General features: G+C 43.2%; 1 protein-coding gene across 4 annotated transcripts in view; it reads right to left on the reverse strand.

The window, feature by feature from the left end:
- Nucleotides 1–16,574, reverse strand: part of MYH10 (myosin heavy chain 10) — a 133,411-nt gene that overhangs the window by 88,301 nt on the left and 28,536 nt on the right. For all 4 annotated transcript variants that reach the window (XM_059998421.1, XM_059998420.1, XM_059998419.1 and 1 more), the window contains exon 4: nt 11,003–11,030. In XM_059998421.1, coding sequence (XP_059854404.1) covers nt 11,003–11,030 — 28 coding nt within the window. The remainder of the gene's footprint in view (nt 1–11,002; nt 11,031–16,574) is intronic.

A 16,574-nucleotide genomic window follows, 5' to 3' on the forward strand; every position in this document is an offset into this window, starting at 1 on the left:
AACCACAAAGAAAGCTCAGCAGACTCCTCTTGAAGAAAATTAGGAGAATCCTCAAAGGTAACAACAGGCCAAGCCCTCAACGAGTGAAGAAGACAAAGGGAATCTGACCTCATTTCCACCAACGAGACAAGATCTACCAATGCAGTAGTTCTATACTGTAAAGGACTGCTTGTTTCATTGCTGGTCTCTGGGGCACAAGTGCAAGGTTAACGGGAGAACAGAGCAAGCAGCCTGCTGGGTGGGGTGCCCTGTTGTCTGTTGCAGCACATACAGGATGTAAAAGATCAGGAGTTTCTAACCTGAAGGGGTTTGTGTTTTCTAGAGAGATCTGTGGCTTTCACTGGCTTCTCAAAGCAATGTGCGATCCAAACAATAACATAAAAAACCACAGTGGTGAGAAGCACTGATGCAGACGGTTAACGCATGATCAGTTCCGAGATCTTTCTCCGAATCCCTTCTGGACTGTGGGTATTTCCCCAAAGAGAACCCTCCTTTCCCAGATCTTAATTGGTTTTGTTCTTATTCTCTCTGGATATTTGGAACAGCAAATTCAGTCTAGCTTCAAAAACACTCTTTGCCTGAAGTTCTTGCTTTAGATAACCTCAATTAGAAAAATACATATTTTACATAAACATATAAATATACATATATATATATAGCACTACTCAGTGACTTCCTACAGTTTCAAAACTCCGTTCTATTAGAAAGCAGCTTACTAGGAAGATCGAGACAGACTTGGGTTCAAGTCTTCTACTAAACACTAATACCAGCTAGTGTCAGCCGTGGTATGTGAATGGAGATAACAGGGGTATTGCAAAGACCCATGGAGATAACATTTGCAAAGATGTTCGTTCCTTTTTCTGCAACATTTGCCTGGAACATTTTAGACTTCTATTTACAAGTTGATTTGCATACTCGTTCCCCATAATATAGCTATCACTGAGATGCAGCCACAATGATCTAAAACCCCCCACGTTTCAAGACTTGAGGACACATAAAGCAAAGTCATTAGAAAAGCAAACTGAGGTCTAGAGAAGCTCACTGTCTGACCTAGGGTCATGGTAGAGCTGGGACAAACCCAAAAAAACAAAACAAAAAAACCTATCCAACAACACAATGGTTTTCTAACTACAACACACTTTTTGTTGCCTTCACTATTTTTTTTAAGACTATTTTTTTTAGAGCAATTTTAGGTTTACAGCACGATCGAGAGGAAGGTACAGAGAGTTCCCTTGTAACCCCTGCACCCCCGCACACAGCCTCCTCTGTGATCAACATCGGTCACCAGAGTGGTACATTTTTTTACGTAGGATGAGCCCTAAGTTCATAGTTTACATTAGGGTTCACCCTGGGTGTTCTGTGGGGTCTGGACAAGTGTATAATGCCTTGTATCTACTATTACAGTATCACACAGAATATTTTCACTTCCCTAAAAATCCTCTGTGCTCTGCTATTCAACTCCCCTCCGCCCCCCACTCCCCTGGCAACCACCGATCTATTGATGCTTACTATCTTCATGGTTTTGCCCTTTCCAGAATGTCATCTAGCTGGACTCGTACGGTATGTAGCCTTCTCAGATTGGCTTCTTTCACTTAGTGATGTGCACTTAGGGCTCCTCCATGTCTTTTCATAGCTTGATAGCTCATTTCTTTTTAGCACTGAATAATACTCCGTTGTCTGGATGTACCACCGTTTATTTATCCATTTACCTACTGAAGGACATCCTGGTTGCTTCCGAGTTTTGACAATTACGAACAAAGCTGCTATAAACTTTCAAGTGCAGGTTTTGGTGTAGATATAAGTTTTTAATCCTTTGGGAAAATACCAAGCTGCCTGATTGCTGGATCGTATCGTAAGAGTACGTTTAGTTTTGTAAGAAACCGCCAACCGGTCTTCAAAAGTGGCTGCGCCATTCTGCATTCCCACCAGCAGCTAGTGAGGGTTCCTGTTGCTTCACATCTTCAGCAGCATTCGATGCTGACAGTGTTCCAGATTGTGGCCAGTCTAGCAGGTGTGTAGTGGTGACATGATGTGGAACATCTTTTCAGGTGCTCCTTTGCCATCTGTGTATCTTCTTTGGTGTCTGCTAAGGTCTTGGGACCATTCTTTAATTGGGTTGTTTTCCTACAGTTGAGTCTTTTAAGAGTTCTCTGCATATTTTGGATAACAGTCCTTTACCAGTCGTGTCTGGCGTATCTTCTTGATCTCTTGACATTGTCTTTTGCAGAGCAGAAGTTTTTAATTTTAATGAAGTCTAGCTTATCAATTATTTCTTTCATAGATGTCTTTGGTTTTGTACCACAAAAGGCATTACCACACCCAAGGTCATCTGGGTTTTCTCTTATGTTATCTTCTAGAAGTTTTATGGTTTTTCATTTCACACTTAGGTCTCTGATCCATTTTGAGTTCATTTTTGTGAAGGGTATAAGATCTGTGTCTAGATTCTTTTTTTTCTTTTTGCATGTGGATGTCCAGTTGTTCCGTTTGTTAAAGAGACAATCTTTGCTCCATTGTATTGCCTTTGATCCTTTGTCAAGATCAGATGACCACATTTATGGGGTCTTTTTCAAGGTTGCCTTAGCTATTTAATCAATTCTATCGATTTGGGTAACTTAAAACTTTTCAGGTATGTTACTTATAGCAAGAATCAACTAACTGTTTGAAATCCAGGATGGCTTATCATTACCACTTAATGTAATATTTGTATAGGACATAAAATTCCTTAACAACAACAAAAAATCTACTGTCACATCCTGATAGAAGACTGATATGAAGCAACCATTGTTTTATAATACAATTGTTACATTATATACAAACACACGTAAAAGGAGAAAAACTAGAGTTAACCAGCAGTTAGAGTCATAAAATGTAAGCAGAGTATTCTTTAAAAGGGGGCTTAGAGAACAGAGTAACTTCTTCACCAAGGGTGACTGAATTTTAATTATAATGAGAAAGGAAGTCAACATAAGGATTACACTCTTAACAGGATTTCACTTCCAATTACATTGGGTGCTCTCCCATGATCAAGGAAGTCCTTGCCGGGATACTAAAGGATCCAAGCCACCTGCTTGGTCATAAGTGGGAGAGCTCACACTGCCTGGCCTGAGTCTGCAGAAGTAAAGGCTAGTTGGGGAGCTGTACGCAGATGAGGCCAGAGGGTAATTTACAAGTTCATCCTTTTGGGGGATAAGTAAATTAGAGAGTAAATGACTAAAAAAGTAGAGCTTAAACAGGAGCTGTCAAACTACTTAAGTACTGGTTTTTTTAAAAAATGGTGCTTCCAAATGTATTTTCTCTTTGTGATACCTTTGCAAACATAGGTACTTAATATAAAATAACTACTAAATAAAACTGACTAGTTATTCTCATACAGAAATCTTAATTAGCTCAGCTGTGTACTAAACTTAAGAAGACCTGGGCTTCCCTGGTGGCGCAGTGGTTGAGAGTCCGCCTGCCGATGCAGGGGACACGGGTTCGTGCCCCGGTCCGGGAAGATCCCACATGCCGCGGAGCGGCTGGGCCCGTGAGCCATGGCCGCTGAGCCTGCGCATCCGGAGCCTGTGCTCCGCAATGGGAGAGGCCGCAACAGTGAGAGGCCCGCGTACCGCGGGGAAAAAAAAGAAGACCCAGGTTACATACTCCTAGAGTTCTTTATTTGGTGGATCCTGAAAGGCACCAGGGAACATATCATATTTTCTTAAGTCTGGGATACCTTGTTTAACATTTTCATATTTCTCAAGTCACAATGTAGCTTGTAATAGATATAAGCATGAAAAGCTATTTGTGATTAAATATCATAACCGGTAGATTATTATAGAATTACTAAGAATTAAAATATGGTGAGGCTAAAAGAAGTGAGGGTAGGAATTGGCTGGATACAGGACGAAACTTTCTGGGGTGATCATAAAGGCAATGTTCTCTACCTTGATAGGGGTTTACGTTACACAAATAACTCAGCACTTATATACTTCAGATCTGTGCATTTCATTATATGTAAATTTTATCTCAAAAGATAAAGATGTAAATATTGGACTTTAGTTAACGTTATGTATGAAGTATTTAGGGGGGAGTGTGCTGACGTTTACAAATGCATCAGATGAAGGGATTAACAGCCCATCAAAGTGGTTTTCAGTTTAAACTGAAAACTATCTAAACAATCAGCGGCCACGGAAAGGAATGCCATCTCACCTTAAGCAGAGCCTCCTGAAAATACAGCTGCCACGGGACCCCCATCCCAGGGAGTTTCCGGATTGGGAGAAGAAGTCTGACCCTTAGCACCAGGAAGTGCAAATTCAGCTGTTCACTGGCATCATAAAGCCTGATAGAACCCTCCATACTTTCCCCCAGAAGGCCTAAGCCTCCTACAGCACTCCTCCTTTTATTAAATTTAGTATTTAAGCCTTTTATTTCTGGTTTTCAGCAAGTTACTCATCACTGAGCACTCCCACACGCATGCGCGAATACACCCTCGTCTTTCCTCGTGTTTGTCTGTTGTCAATTTGCAGACACCCAACAACAGGACCCAAGCTGGAAAAGTTTTCCTCCCAACACAAACAATAAAATGGATTGATAGATGGATAGAGCAATGAACAGATCAATATATAATAAAGCGGAGGCTTCCCTGGTGGCGCAGTGGTTGAGAGTCTGCCTGCCGATGCAGGGGACACGGGTTCGTGCCCCCGTCCGGGACGATCCCACATGCCACGGAGCAGCTGGGCCCGTGAGCCATGGCCGCTGAGCCTGCGCGTCCGGAGCCCGTGCTCCGCAATGGGAGAGGCCACAACAGTGAGAGGCCCACGTACCGCAAAAAAAAAAAAAAAAAAAATATATATATATATATATATATATAAAATAAAGCAAGTATAGTAAAATATTAATGGTAGAATCTAGGTGGTAGATATATGGGTCCTGACTGCAAAATTCTTTCAACTTTGCTTTACGTTTGAAAATATTTATAATAAAATGTTCAGAAAATTCAATTTTAAAAAAAAGAAAGAAAAGAAAACAAACATGGTACTTGATGACTGCTACTTTGTGTCCACAGAGAGATAACCAGCTGCTAGGAGACTTACCTCATAAATCCAAGCCTACCCATGGATGCAAATGTCAGTCTAAAATGACAATGACCATCTAACTGCATGCCTGTAATGGGCACTTTTGGTGACATGAGTAAATCAGTGCCCACTAACCTTTGGTTCTGTCACAACAGCAGTCATCCCCTCCCCCAAGAGTTTCCTGCTTCCAGACATTCCAAACAGTCCTTAACCGAAATGGTCACCCAAGCTCCCAAACCACCCAGAGAGGAGAGGTCCATGTCCTGCACCTGGTCCCCTGCGCATTGCATGCGGGCTCACTGCTACTGTGACACTGCAGACAGGTGGCACACAAGTTCTATTCCTCTCTCGCTCACTTATGACGCTCATTTCACGGAGCTTCAGTGACTAGATTCTTGTGGCGACTATATATTAACCGGTGCTGTATAATAAAGAATTGCTGGTGTTTGTTCCTGATTCCTGGGAGGGAGCCTCTAAGTACCTGGAATGTCTTTGTTATTCACGGTGGGCAGTTCAACAGCTCCAGGATGGGGGCTGGCCAAGCTGAGAGCCCAAACGGGTGATTAGAGGTTTGGGTTTTAAACCATGTGACATGAGCCTCACCTCTTGGGAGTGGATACTGATTCAATCAATCACGCCTACATAATGAAGCCCGATAAAAACTCTGGACTTTGAAGCTTAGATAAGCTTCTTGGTTGGTAATACACACTGATGCACTTGGAAGGGAAGTGACCAGAGTACATGGCAGCTGTGCCTTTGGGAATCCCCAGACCTCAGCCTCTGTGTCTCTTCTTTTGCCTGCCTCTGACTTGTCATTCTAGCAAAGTATCGAATCTGAGCGGGTAGTGGCAACCCCCAAACGTGTAGCTATTTATTTAGTCAGAAGTACAGGTGGCCTGGGAACCTCAGAGCTTGTGGCTGGTGTCTGCCCAGCAGGCCCACGTAGAGCAGCATGCCCAGGAAGTCAGGGTCAGAAGTGCTTTGAAACAGTTTTAAAAAGACATTTGCAGATCACGTTCTAAATAACTGACTTTGGGGAAGAATACAGCCAATGGAATTGAATAAATAAGTAAGTAAAGCAAAAAAGTGAACAGACTATTCTAGAATATAGAATTAAAATGAAGAGATGTAAGGAATGCAAAGTGTGAGAGCCTGACAGGATTTAAAAGTTATTAGAAACATGTTGAGGACTGTTATAGAAATTCGAATATGGATTGTACATGAGATGACATTACTGAATCATCGTCAATCTTCTCAAGTGTGACAACGGTCTGTGGTTATGTGGGAATGCCTTGCTCTTAGGAAACGCCTGCTGTGTACCTAGGGGTAAAGTGTCGGAATGCCTGCCAACTTGCAAATGTTTAAAAAAAAAAAAAAAGTGCTGTGTGTGTACAAAGAGAACTGACATTTAAGTGAAGGGTATACGGGTACTTAAAGTACCATTCTTTCAACTTTTCAGTAAAATTCAGGTTTGAATTTTTTAAAATAAAAACTTGGGGAAATGCATAAGCAAAGGTTAAAGGAAAAAAAATGAAGTAAAGAAAATGTAAAAATTAAAAAATCACTGAAGTAGGGGATGGGTATATGGGGGTCACCAACTATTCTATTTTTGTATAGGTTTGAAGTTTCCAAATAAAATGCCTTTATAAAATGCTATCAGAAAGGTTTTACCCTTTGGAGACACATACAGTATTCACTAGTTTCTAAACTTCCTAATCTGTACTTAAGCCTGTTTCTTTGATTCCTACTTAATTAAGAGACTCATTCTTCGTTTGCATTTTTATCCATTTCCTAAGTATGTTCAGTATGCCAGGTTCTCAGGGGATAATTAAAAAGCAATGAAGGTAAGTCACAGTTTCTACCTTACTGTCTAGTTATAAAACAAGACCCACACAACCTAAATAGGTAATGAATTGCCGTCTATAAAAAAAAAAAAAAAGGGCCTGATGAGGGGAAATCAGTGTGGGCTGCAACTGGCTGTATCGATGGGCATATTTCCTCCCTGGAGGGAGAAAGAGGCTAAAAGGCAAGGAAATCAGCCAGGATCCACCAAGATGGGCCAGATAGTAGGTGCTGGGCAGGGCTAGGACAAGACAGGAGAAATATGAAACGAGGTGACGACCAGAAATAGGGATATGAAAGAGAGCGGGGAGTCCAAACACAGGGCAAGATTTAAACCTTGAGTCTGGAAACACACGGCGTTGATGCTGGAAAGAAGGATATTGAGAGGATATTCCTACATCTTGTCTGTGTAGGAGTAAAGGTTAATTTTTAGGCATGTTGAGTTTAAACTAGCATTTATTCCCTACTTCACACCCTGTGCTCCACGTAAGACCAAATTACGTGGAATTGCCTGACACCATTTCTCACCCGCTGTCCCCTATGCCTGAAGGTTCACTGATTCTTTAAAGTCCTGAGGGATTGTGACAAGGATGAGGGTCTAGAAACTCACCTGGCTGCATGGCTGCCCACCTGAGCTAGAAATCCCCTAGAAGCCAGTAAGGACCAGCCAAGGCTGCTGCCTCCCAAAGGCCCAGGTCCCCCCCGCCCCAACCCCTTCCCCAATGCACCAGGGCCCAGAGATGAGCTCTGCAGGGGAGCCTTGAGACTCACACCCCTGCCAGCCTTGGTCACTGCCTCAAATGTCCTTCCTCTGCTCTCATGTTGTGCTTTCTTTCTCCTGATCCCAAACCCCATTATTTCCTACTCCCGCCCCCCTCTTTTCCTCTGTACTCTCTGGGCCCCTCATTCCACAGTGTGCAAAGTCACCCACGTTCTCAGTGTCCTCACGGAACACTCCCTCCTCCGCTGGCCTTGCTCCACATCACACACCTGCACACGTACACGATCAGGGAGAAAGTCAGGGGCAACCTTCTCACTCTCCCTCATGTCGCTTCCAGACCCTCTTGTTATAAAGCCTCTACCCCTCGCCCCCCGCCTCTCTGAGGTCACGTACAGCCATAATGGTTGTTCTGACACTTGGATTTTTGTCTAGTAAGATCATTAAAAACAAACAAAAACCTCCAATCCCATTTCAAAAAGGAAAGCACTTTTTATTCCAAAAAAAAAAAAAAAAAAAACAGGAAAGGGTCTTATCTTAGAATAAAGGACATTCCTCTAAGTGAAATAGTTTAGCTTTTTGAAGGGTTTACCGGAGGCCACCATCCTCACACTATCACGTGTGTGTGCGTGTGTGTGTGTGTGTGTGTGTGTGTGTGTGGTGAAGCCTCTCCTCTCCTCATGTGAGTGACACACCCCCAACTCAGGCCCCTTGGCTCCTTGATACCTTCAACCCCGATGACCTTCACCCCCGATGACCTTCACCCCCAATGACCTCCCGCTCCCGCTCTGCTTCAGCTGCCCACTCCTGTGGCCACACTGAGGTGCTCCCAGCTTATCACCTGCGGCCACACCACCCACTCTCCCTGCTCCTTCTGCCCCGGTGTCCCCAGGGGGACCTGTCCTCTAGTTCTCTGACCCCACTCCTTCCTCCCTATCAATCCCCCCTCGTTTGCCCATATCCCAGGCAGGGTCCATCGTGACAGTTTCTCTGGCCAATGTCCTCAGTTCTCTCATTTCAGTGACCCCACATCTGCACCCACTTACAAAAACCGTCCCAGCTTTGGTTGGATTGAATCTGGTTCCATTCCAACACCCTTGTGGTGGACGGTCCACAGCAACACCCCAACTGTTTCACATCCTGCTGTACCTACCCCCTTGGCTAGTGTTTCACACACTGACCTTGGCCTTGGCCACACATCTGGCTTGGGAATGGGGTGGCAGCAAGTGTGCACAGCCCTTATGCACTGGAGCTCACTCTCCTGCTGCTCTTGGCACCTGTCACCATGTTAAAACCAGGGCTGGCCTGCTGGAGAATTAAAGGACCTACAACCAAGGCACCCCAGCCAGCCAGCCAGCCAGCAACTCCCCCCTTCCCCACCCCCCGTCCCAGGTGAGACAGCTCAGCCTGGCGCCGCTCAGCACAAAGGCCCAGCTGAGCCCAACCCAACGGCTAAGAAAACTGCTTTAAGTCATTAAGTGTCGGGGTGGTTTGTGTTTAAGAAAAACTAATTCAGGGGCTTCCCTGGTGGCAGTGGTTAAGAATCCACCTGCCAATGCAGGGGACACGGGTTCGTGCCCTGGTCCAGGAAGATCCTGCATGTCGCGGAGCAACTAAGGTCGTGCTCCACAACTACTGAGCCTGCGCTCTAGAGCCCATGCTCCCCAACAAGAGAAGCCACCGCAATGAGAAGCCCGCGCACCGCAACGAAGAGTAGCCCCGGCTCGCCACAACTAGAGAAAGCCCACGCGCAGCAACGAAGACCCAACGCAGCCAAAAATAAATAAAATAATTTAAAAAATAAATAAATTTATATTGATTTGTATAACTCAGAGGCTAAACAATGCTGGAAGAAAATTTACACAACAGGGAGACTAGTGTCAGCTGTTTCTGCTTCTCCCCTCCCCCATCCTATTAACACCAAAGTTTCTCTTCATGGGAAGGAGAGAAGCCACGAGATGGGAACTTTCTCAACTCCCAGCCTCCCCGTCACTCTAGAGGCCTCGCGTGCCCCCAGGTCCCAGCCCAACACCCACCCCGTGCCCTCCGCGCCCCTCAGCTCTCTCTGCCCTGCCCCTATCTCCCTCCACAGCATTTAACCTCTCCCACATTAAACACACCATCAAAAACAACAAAAGTCGATTTCTCACCACTAATCCACTGCTGCAATTTTCACTTTCTCAAGTCCTGTGGAAGTAGCAGGTCTACACTTGGCTTTTTGATTCCTTTTTAAACTTTCTCACACACACACACACACACACACACACACACACACACACACACACACACACACCCCACCCCCGTCATTCCTCAACTGCCATCTGGCTTTGACCTCCCTCCCCACCCCCAGTGCACCTCAGTCGACCACCGCCAGCCGCCTGCTCTAGCGCTAAATCCCACGCCCGAGGTTCTGTATGTTTCACTCAATCTCAAGGGCGTCTGACGTGCTGACCCATTCTGTGGCCCACGGCTTGGGCGTCTCTGCGGCGTCTCACCCCCTTCCCCCACCCTTGAAGGTCGCCCCTCCCGGGGATCCCACACTCTGAGGTGCCCTCACTCACCGCGTGGCTGCCGTCACCCAGGCCGCCGGCTCTGCATTCCGGGCACAGCTCTGACTCCACGTTCACGGGGCCAGCGGCCGAGTGACAGCTCCTCTCTGGAGAGCCACAGTCACCTCAAAGTCTGTCCTCCACCAAACTCCTTGCCTTCCACCCCGAACCTGTTCCTCCACCGAACTCCTTACATCCTGAACCTGGCACAACGCCAGCCTCTCTGAGCTCCCCTTTCTCGGGCGTGTGAATCACCGAGTCCCGCTGCGCCTGTCTCCTAAACTAAACTCCACCCGAGATCCACCCACTTTCCTCTGGCTCCACGACCACCTCTCCACCTGAAGTCACTTCCATCCCTCGCGGAGCTAACTCAACAGCCTCCCACCTGGTCTTCGCGTGCTCACGCTTCCCCGTGCCTCGTCCCCGCCGTAGCCAGCGTGACCTTCCTAACATTTGAATCTGACCGCTTCCTGCCATGGGTTCTCTTCAATCCTGACTCTCCAGCACTTCACACACAGCACACAGGCGCATGATATTAATGCTTCCTGGGTGGTACGGGTAAATTCCCCAAATGTCCAAGAGGTCAACACTTGGACAAACAAACTAAAGATGTAAGTTTCACAGATTAACGTTATGAAATGTGTGAAAAGCCCAGTTCGACAACCAAAGAGTAACACCAAATTTAAGCAACTTATATATTGTAGTCTTGAAACAACAACTGCAAGGTTTCCATCCAACTCTTGACGGCTCTCCCTTCCCCCTCCCCCCATACAAAAAAAGAATGGCTTTTACTTTCCAACAGAAGCGAAAAGAAGTCTGAATGTTCAACATTTACTTACGTGCAAAGAATTGACTGGTCCTCACGATCTACAAAACAAAACAAAACAAACAAAAAAAAAAGAAAGTGACCATTTGCCTGGTTTTTAAAAAATTTGATATAATAATAAAGTTGCAGTGATAGCCTCTAAAATACTAGTAACTCTGCTGCTCTCAGGTCAAGTTAACGCTTCCCAACCCTATTATATATTATATAGTCCTAAATCCAGTCAAGTTCATCATTCTAACGCCAGATTCTCTGGGGTAGATGACAATGCAGGCTCAGATGACCGTACACGTCTTACCAACCTGGACCCTCCTGCCTGGCTGCCCATCAGAGTCAACTGGGAAGCTGTATAAAAATGAACTCCACAGAGCTCCACCTTCAGGGGGAGGGACTGAAAAACCCCTTTTTAAGTAGGTTCCCCAGGTGATCCTGATGCAGGGCCAGGTTTGGAAACCACTGCCTTTCCAGAAAACCCACCACCAGAGGGGAATCATTGTTAATTTGACCTTAAAGGAGAAAAAAACCCACAAAGTATCAAACGCTGAGTGGAAAAGAAGATTGAAGGAGGATAAACACCTATATGAGGTTTAACCACTGTCTCCAGTCAGAATGTTAGATACACCCAAAATAACAAAAGGACGTATGATGAAAAAAATTGAACATGATTTTAAAGTGATGAATGATTTAAGTATTCACATTCAGCTCAATTTTTCAACTGAAAAGGTGAAATGCAAACCCATGTGTAGTCCAAGGACAAAACCACCTGTGTAGGTTGTATGACTTCCAATCACTTACGAGCATCATTATCTCTATTTTACAGACGAGGATGTTCTTTGAGGAAGTTAATCCTCCAGTCACATAGCTACTGGGGGACAAGGATTCAGGTGAGAACCCAGGCCCGTCTGCCTCCAGTGCCTGTGTCCTCAACACTCCCGACCAAGACTGTCACTGCCTCAAAAGGAACTGCGGTCACGAGGTCACGAGGGAGCATTTCTGTCGCTCCCTACACTGTGCTTGCTTTTCCATCAGAAAAGCCATCACGTGCCCAATGAAGGTCTCACGGTAGTTCAGGCGTAGATAACCTCCATCAAAGAGAAATGAAGAGTTCCTTCACTACGTCATACTCTTTTCATATAATATTATTAAAAGAAACAAATCCATTCATATACTCTGTGTATAAACTGGGTTATAGCAAGAGCATATTACTGCCCGGCCCCTTGAGTCTAATTTAATTCCTAATAATAGCTCCTAACCACTGTTTTCTCCTTCTTTCTGGCTGCCATGGGCAACATAGTTGATGTCTGCCCCTTTATTGGTTCACTTTCCCAGGGACGCGCCATCTCCTTTCTTTGGCATGTCCTTCCCGGATCCGTGACCACTTGGATTACCTCCACCTGCCCTTCGTGCTCAGCTCAGCTGTATCTCCTCTGAGGAGCCTCCCCAGACCCTCTTCCTCAGGCTCCTCCCTGTTTCCTTCTTTTGACCACAGTATTCTGGAGTTAACAAACGATACTGCCAACTGCCTGCCCCACCAGCATGTGCTGCCTGAGATCACAGACTGTCTTGCTTCTTTATTCCCAGAATTAACAGTCAGCCACCTGTCCACTGAGAGAACCCAGTACAAGGAGCCAGGCCGGGCACTGGCAAGACACTGGGAACTGGAATCTTCTGTCCTAGTTCCAGCCCCACCACAAACTTCCCACAGATCTATAAATGAGGCATTGATTCCTTGCTGGTCTTGGGTTCTTCACCTATAAAACTAGGATTTTACCAAGTTTTTGCATATGATTCACTCTAAACATGAACCCTCACACCCCAAATTCTCCTGGTCTGAACAACGTCTATAGAACTCCACTTCATAGTTTACAATGAACTTTATACTCTAAAAACCTATAAATATAACCAGACACAGCCTTATAGTGACATTTAAGGGAAATAACTTCATGTTCAAAAATGCAACTAGCCTTCTAAAAAGAGTAGAGACTCATTTGATAGTTCAGTTATTTTCCAAAGCACCTTTCAAAAAACACATACGGAGGTACTCAATAAATCCACGTTGAATTAAATTATATTTTCAACAGTGAAAAAGGTTTCAAATCAGTCACCTCAGCTCCTACCTTAAAAAACTAGAAAAGCACAAATTAAACACAAAATAAGTAGAAGAAAAAATGATAAGGAACAGAAATCAATGAAATGGGAAACAGGGAAAAAAAACAAACAAAAAACAAGTGACCAAATGCTGGTTCTTTGAGATCGATGAAACTGATAAATCTCTAGACAAAATGATCAGGTATAAGACACAAATTACCAATATCTGTAATAAGAAAGGGAAAACCACTATAGATCCCAGAAATACTGAAAGGATGATAAGGAAATATTAGGAACCACTTTCTGCCAAAAAATTTGACAACTAGGATGAATGGGATAATTTCTTTAAAAGACATAAACTACTAAAGTTCACTCAAGAAGAAACAATAACCTAAATAGATGTAGAAAAGATATACAATAAAACAACACCCAGTCATGAGTAAAAACAAAACCAAAAAACTCAGCAAACTAGGAATACAAGGGAACTTCAACAACTTGATAAAGGGCATCTACAAACACCTACAGACAGTTAACATCATCCTTAATGGTGAAAAACTGAATGCTGTCCCCGAGACCAGGAATAAGACAAGGATGTCTGTTCTCACACCTATTCAACATCACAAAGAAGAAAAATAATTAAAAGCAGAGACTTGAAAAGGAGGAAATAACAATGTCTCTATTTGTAGAGGACATAATCGTCTATAGAGATAATCCCAAAGAATCTACCAAAAAACCTTTCAGAATAAGTGACTTTTGCAAGGTTGCAAAATATGTCAATATATATTTTAAAAATAACATTTCTATATATTAATAGTGAACAATTGGAAATTAAAAATTTTAAAGTTCCATTTAACACTACTAAAAACAGGAAATGCTTAGTTATACTAAGGGATATGTTATACTTAGATATAAATCTAACAAAGTATGTGCAAGATCTATATACTAAAGACTATAAAATACTGATGAAATAAATTAAAGATCTATATAAATAGAGATAAACCATGTTCATGGATTGGAAGACTCAAAACTATTGTCAATTCTGTTCTAATTGTTCTATAGAGGCAATGCAATCCAATCAAAATGTGAAGAGTGGGACCCTTTTTAGAAAATGACAAGCGAATTTCTATAATTTATATTGAAAGACAAAGCAACTAGAATAGAGAAAATAATTTTTAAAGAATGATGGTGGAAAATACACTATTTGATTTCAAGATTTACTATATGGCTATTGTAACCAAGACAGTATGATATCTGCAAAAGGACAGACATACAGATCAAAGGAACTGAGAATCCTGAAAAAGGCAACTCACTGGAGAAAAAAATTGTCTTCTCAACAAATGGTGCCAAGATCAACTGGATATCCACAAGCAAAACGATGACCTTCAATCCATACCTTGCACCATACGTGAAAATTAACTCAAGATGGATCACAGATGGAGTGGGAGAAAATTGCAAATCACTTACCCAATAAAGGACTTGTAACTAAAAAGGACAAAGAATTCTCAAAAATGGGTAATAAGGGCTTCGCTGGTGGCGCAGTGGTTGGGAGTCCGCCTGCCGATGCGGGGGACGCGGGTTTGTGCTGTGGAGCGGCTGGGCCCGTGAGCCATGGCCACTGGGCCTGCGCGTCCGGAGCCTGTGCTCCGCAACGGGAGGGGCCGCAGCAGTGAGGGGCCCGCGTACCGCAAAAAAAAAAAAAAAAAAAGTAATAAGAAAACAAACCATCCAATTTTTTTAAATGATCAAAAGATTTGGACACTTCACCAAAGAAGACATACAGGTGGCATAAGCACATCAAAAGATGCTTAATATCATTAGTCACTAGGGAAATGCAATTTAAGACCACAATGAAATATCACTACACACTTATCAGAGAGACTACAGTTTAATAAAAAACTGACAATACCAAGTGCTGACAGGATGCAGAACTGGAACTCTCCATCCATTGCTAGTAAGGTTGAAAAATGGCCCAGCCATTTGGAAAAAGTTTGGTAATTTCTTATAAAGTTAAACATACACCTACCACGTGACCGAGCAATCCTACTCCTAGGTATTGAGCCAAGTGAAATGAAAACTTACACTCAAAAAACCTGTATACAAATGTTTCTAGTGTCTTTACTGCCAAGAACTGGAAACCATCTAAATGCCCTTCGAATGGTAAGCGAATAAATAAACTGTGGAACATGCATCCAATGGAATACTACTCAGAACTAAAAAGGAGTGAAGTATTGGTGGATGACGCTCAAATGTACTATGTTAGTGAAAGAAGCCACCCTTAAAAGGCTAACTTGTGTACGATTACATGATGTTCTGGAAAAGGCAAAACTATAGTGACAAAGGAAAAAAAAAATCAGTGGTTGCCATGGACTAGAGGGGAGGGAATTACCCTAAGGAGAGTGTAGAAATTTGGGGGGAAGATAGAACTGTTCTATACCTTGATTGTCGTTACACAACTATATGCATTTGTCAAAAGTCAAAAAACTATGCACTAAAAAGGCTGAATATTACTGTATGCAAATGATGCCTACTAAAATTGTATATATTAGTTTTCCCATCCAGCAACATGCTGTGCCTCTACCTTTAAGACTTTAAAAAAGTTCTGCAATTTCTTATTCAGGTTCTGCCTATTTTTGTTTACTGCTACCATATATATTTCTGGCTAAAGAATAAGTACATTTTTAAACTTATCACCCAGTGAAATCCCTGTTTCATCCCCTCACTAACCCTTCACTCTGATGCCTGTACCCTCTTAGTTTTCTTCATAGCACTTATCACTATGATATTGTCTTTATTTATTTTCCTGTATCTTCAATGAGATAACAGTTCTCTGTAACACAATCACTGGAAGGGTTTTCCTACATTTGACAGCCTCTCAGGGTAAGGAGTGTGACTGTCTCCCACTGTCTGTATTCCCACATTATAAGATTCAATACATAGATTCAAGGCAACTGTAATTCATTATAAAACATTCCTTTTCCTGGCATAAAATAATGCCCTTTGTCCCTGTTTCTGCTGTGACGTCTACTTTAGACTTGAGATGACTTTAATTGGTGCTCCCTTTTTGTACCCATTCGGCCGAGGAAATGCCCATCACCGCACTGCTATTCCTTTTCTACTTTGAGATGTCTCTCTTGTAAGGGGCATATGATTATGTTAGGCTCTGTTATTTACAGGGGGTTAAAAGTATTTGTATTTGCCGCTGTATTTGGTGTTAACCTGTTTTCTGACCTTTGGAAGCCTTCCTTGATGTTCCTTTTAAACGATGGTTTGTTTTCCTTGCTTTTCTTTCTCCTAATGTAAGAAACTTGTATCCAGTTTCAACATTTTTCAAAAAGAATCCTTTAACCTACATTTTAAAGGTTCACATTTTGAGGTATATCAGTCCTAGTCTCAAAAAACGTATTCTTAAAGCAAGAGAGGGGTAGTATATGTGCTTATTATACTAGGACATCCCTTGGTGTGTCAGACATCATTTCAAGACTGCTGCTCAGGATCCCACT

The sequence above is a fragment of the Delphinus delphis genome, chromosome 19, assembly GCF_949987515.2.
Source record: "Delphinus delphis chromosome 19, mDelDel1.2, whole genome shotgun sequence".
Taxonomy (NCBI): Eukaryota; Metazoa; Chordata; class Mammalia; order Artiodactyla; family Delphinidae; genus Delphinus; species Delphinus delphis.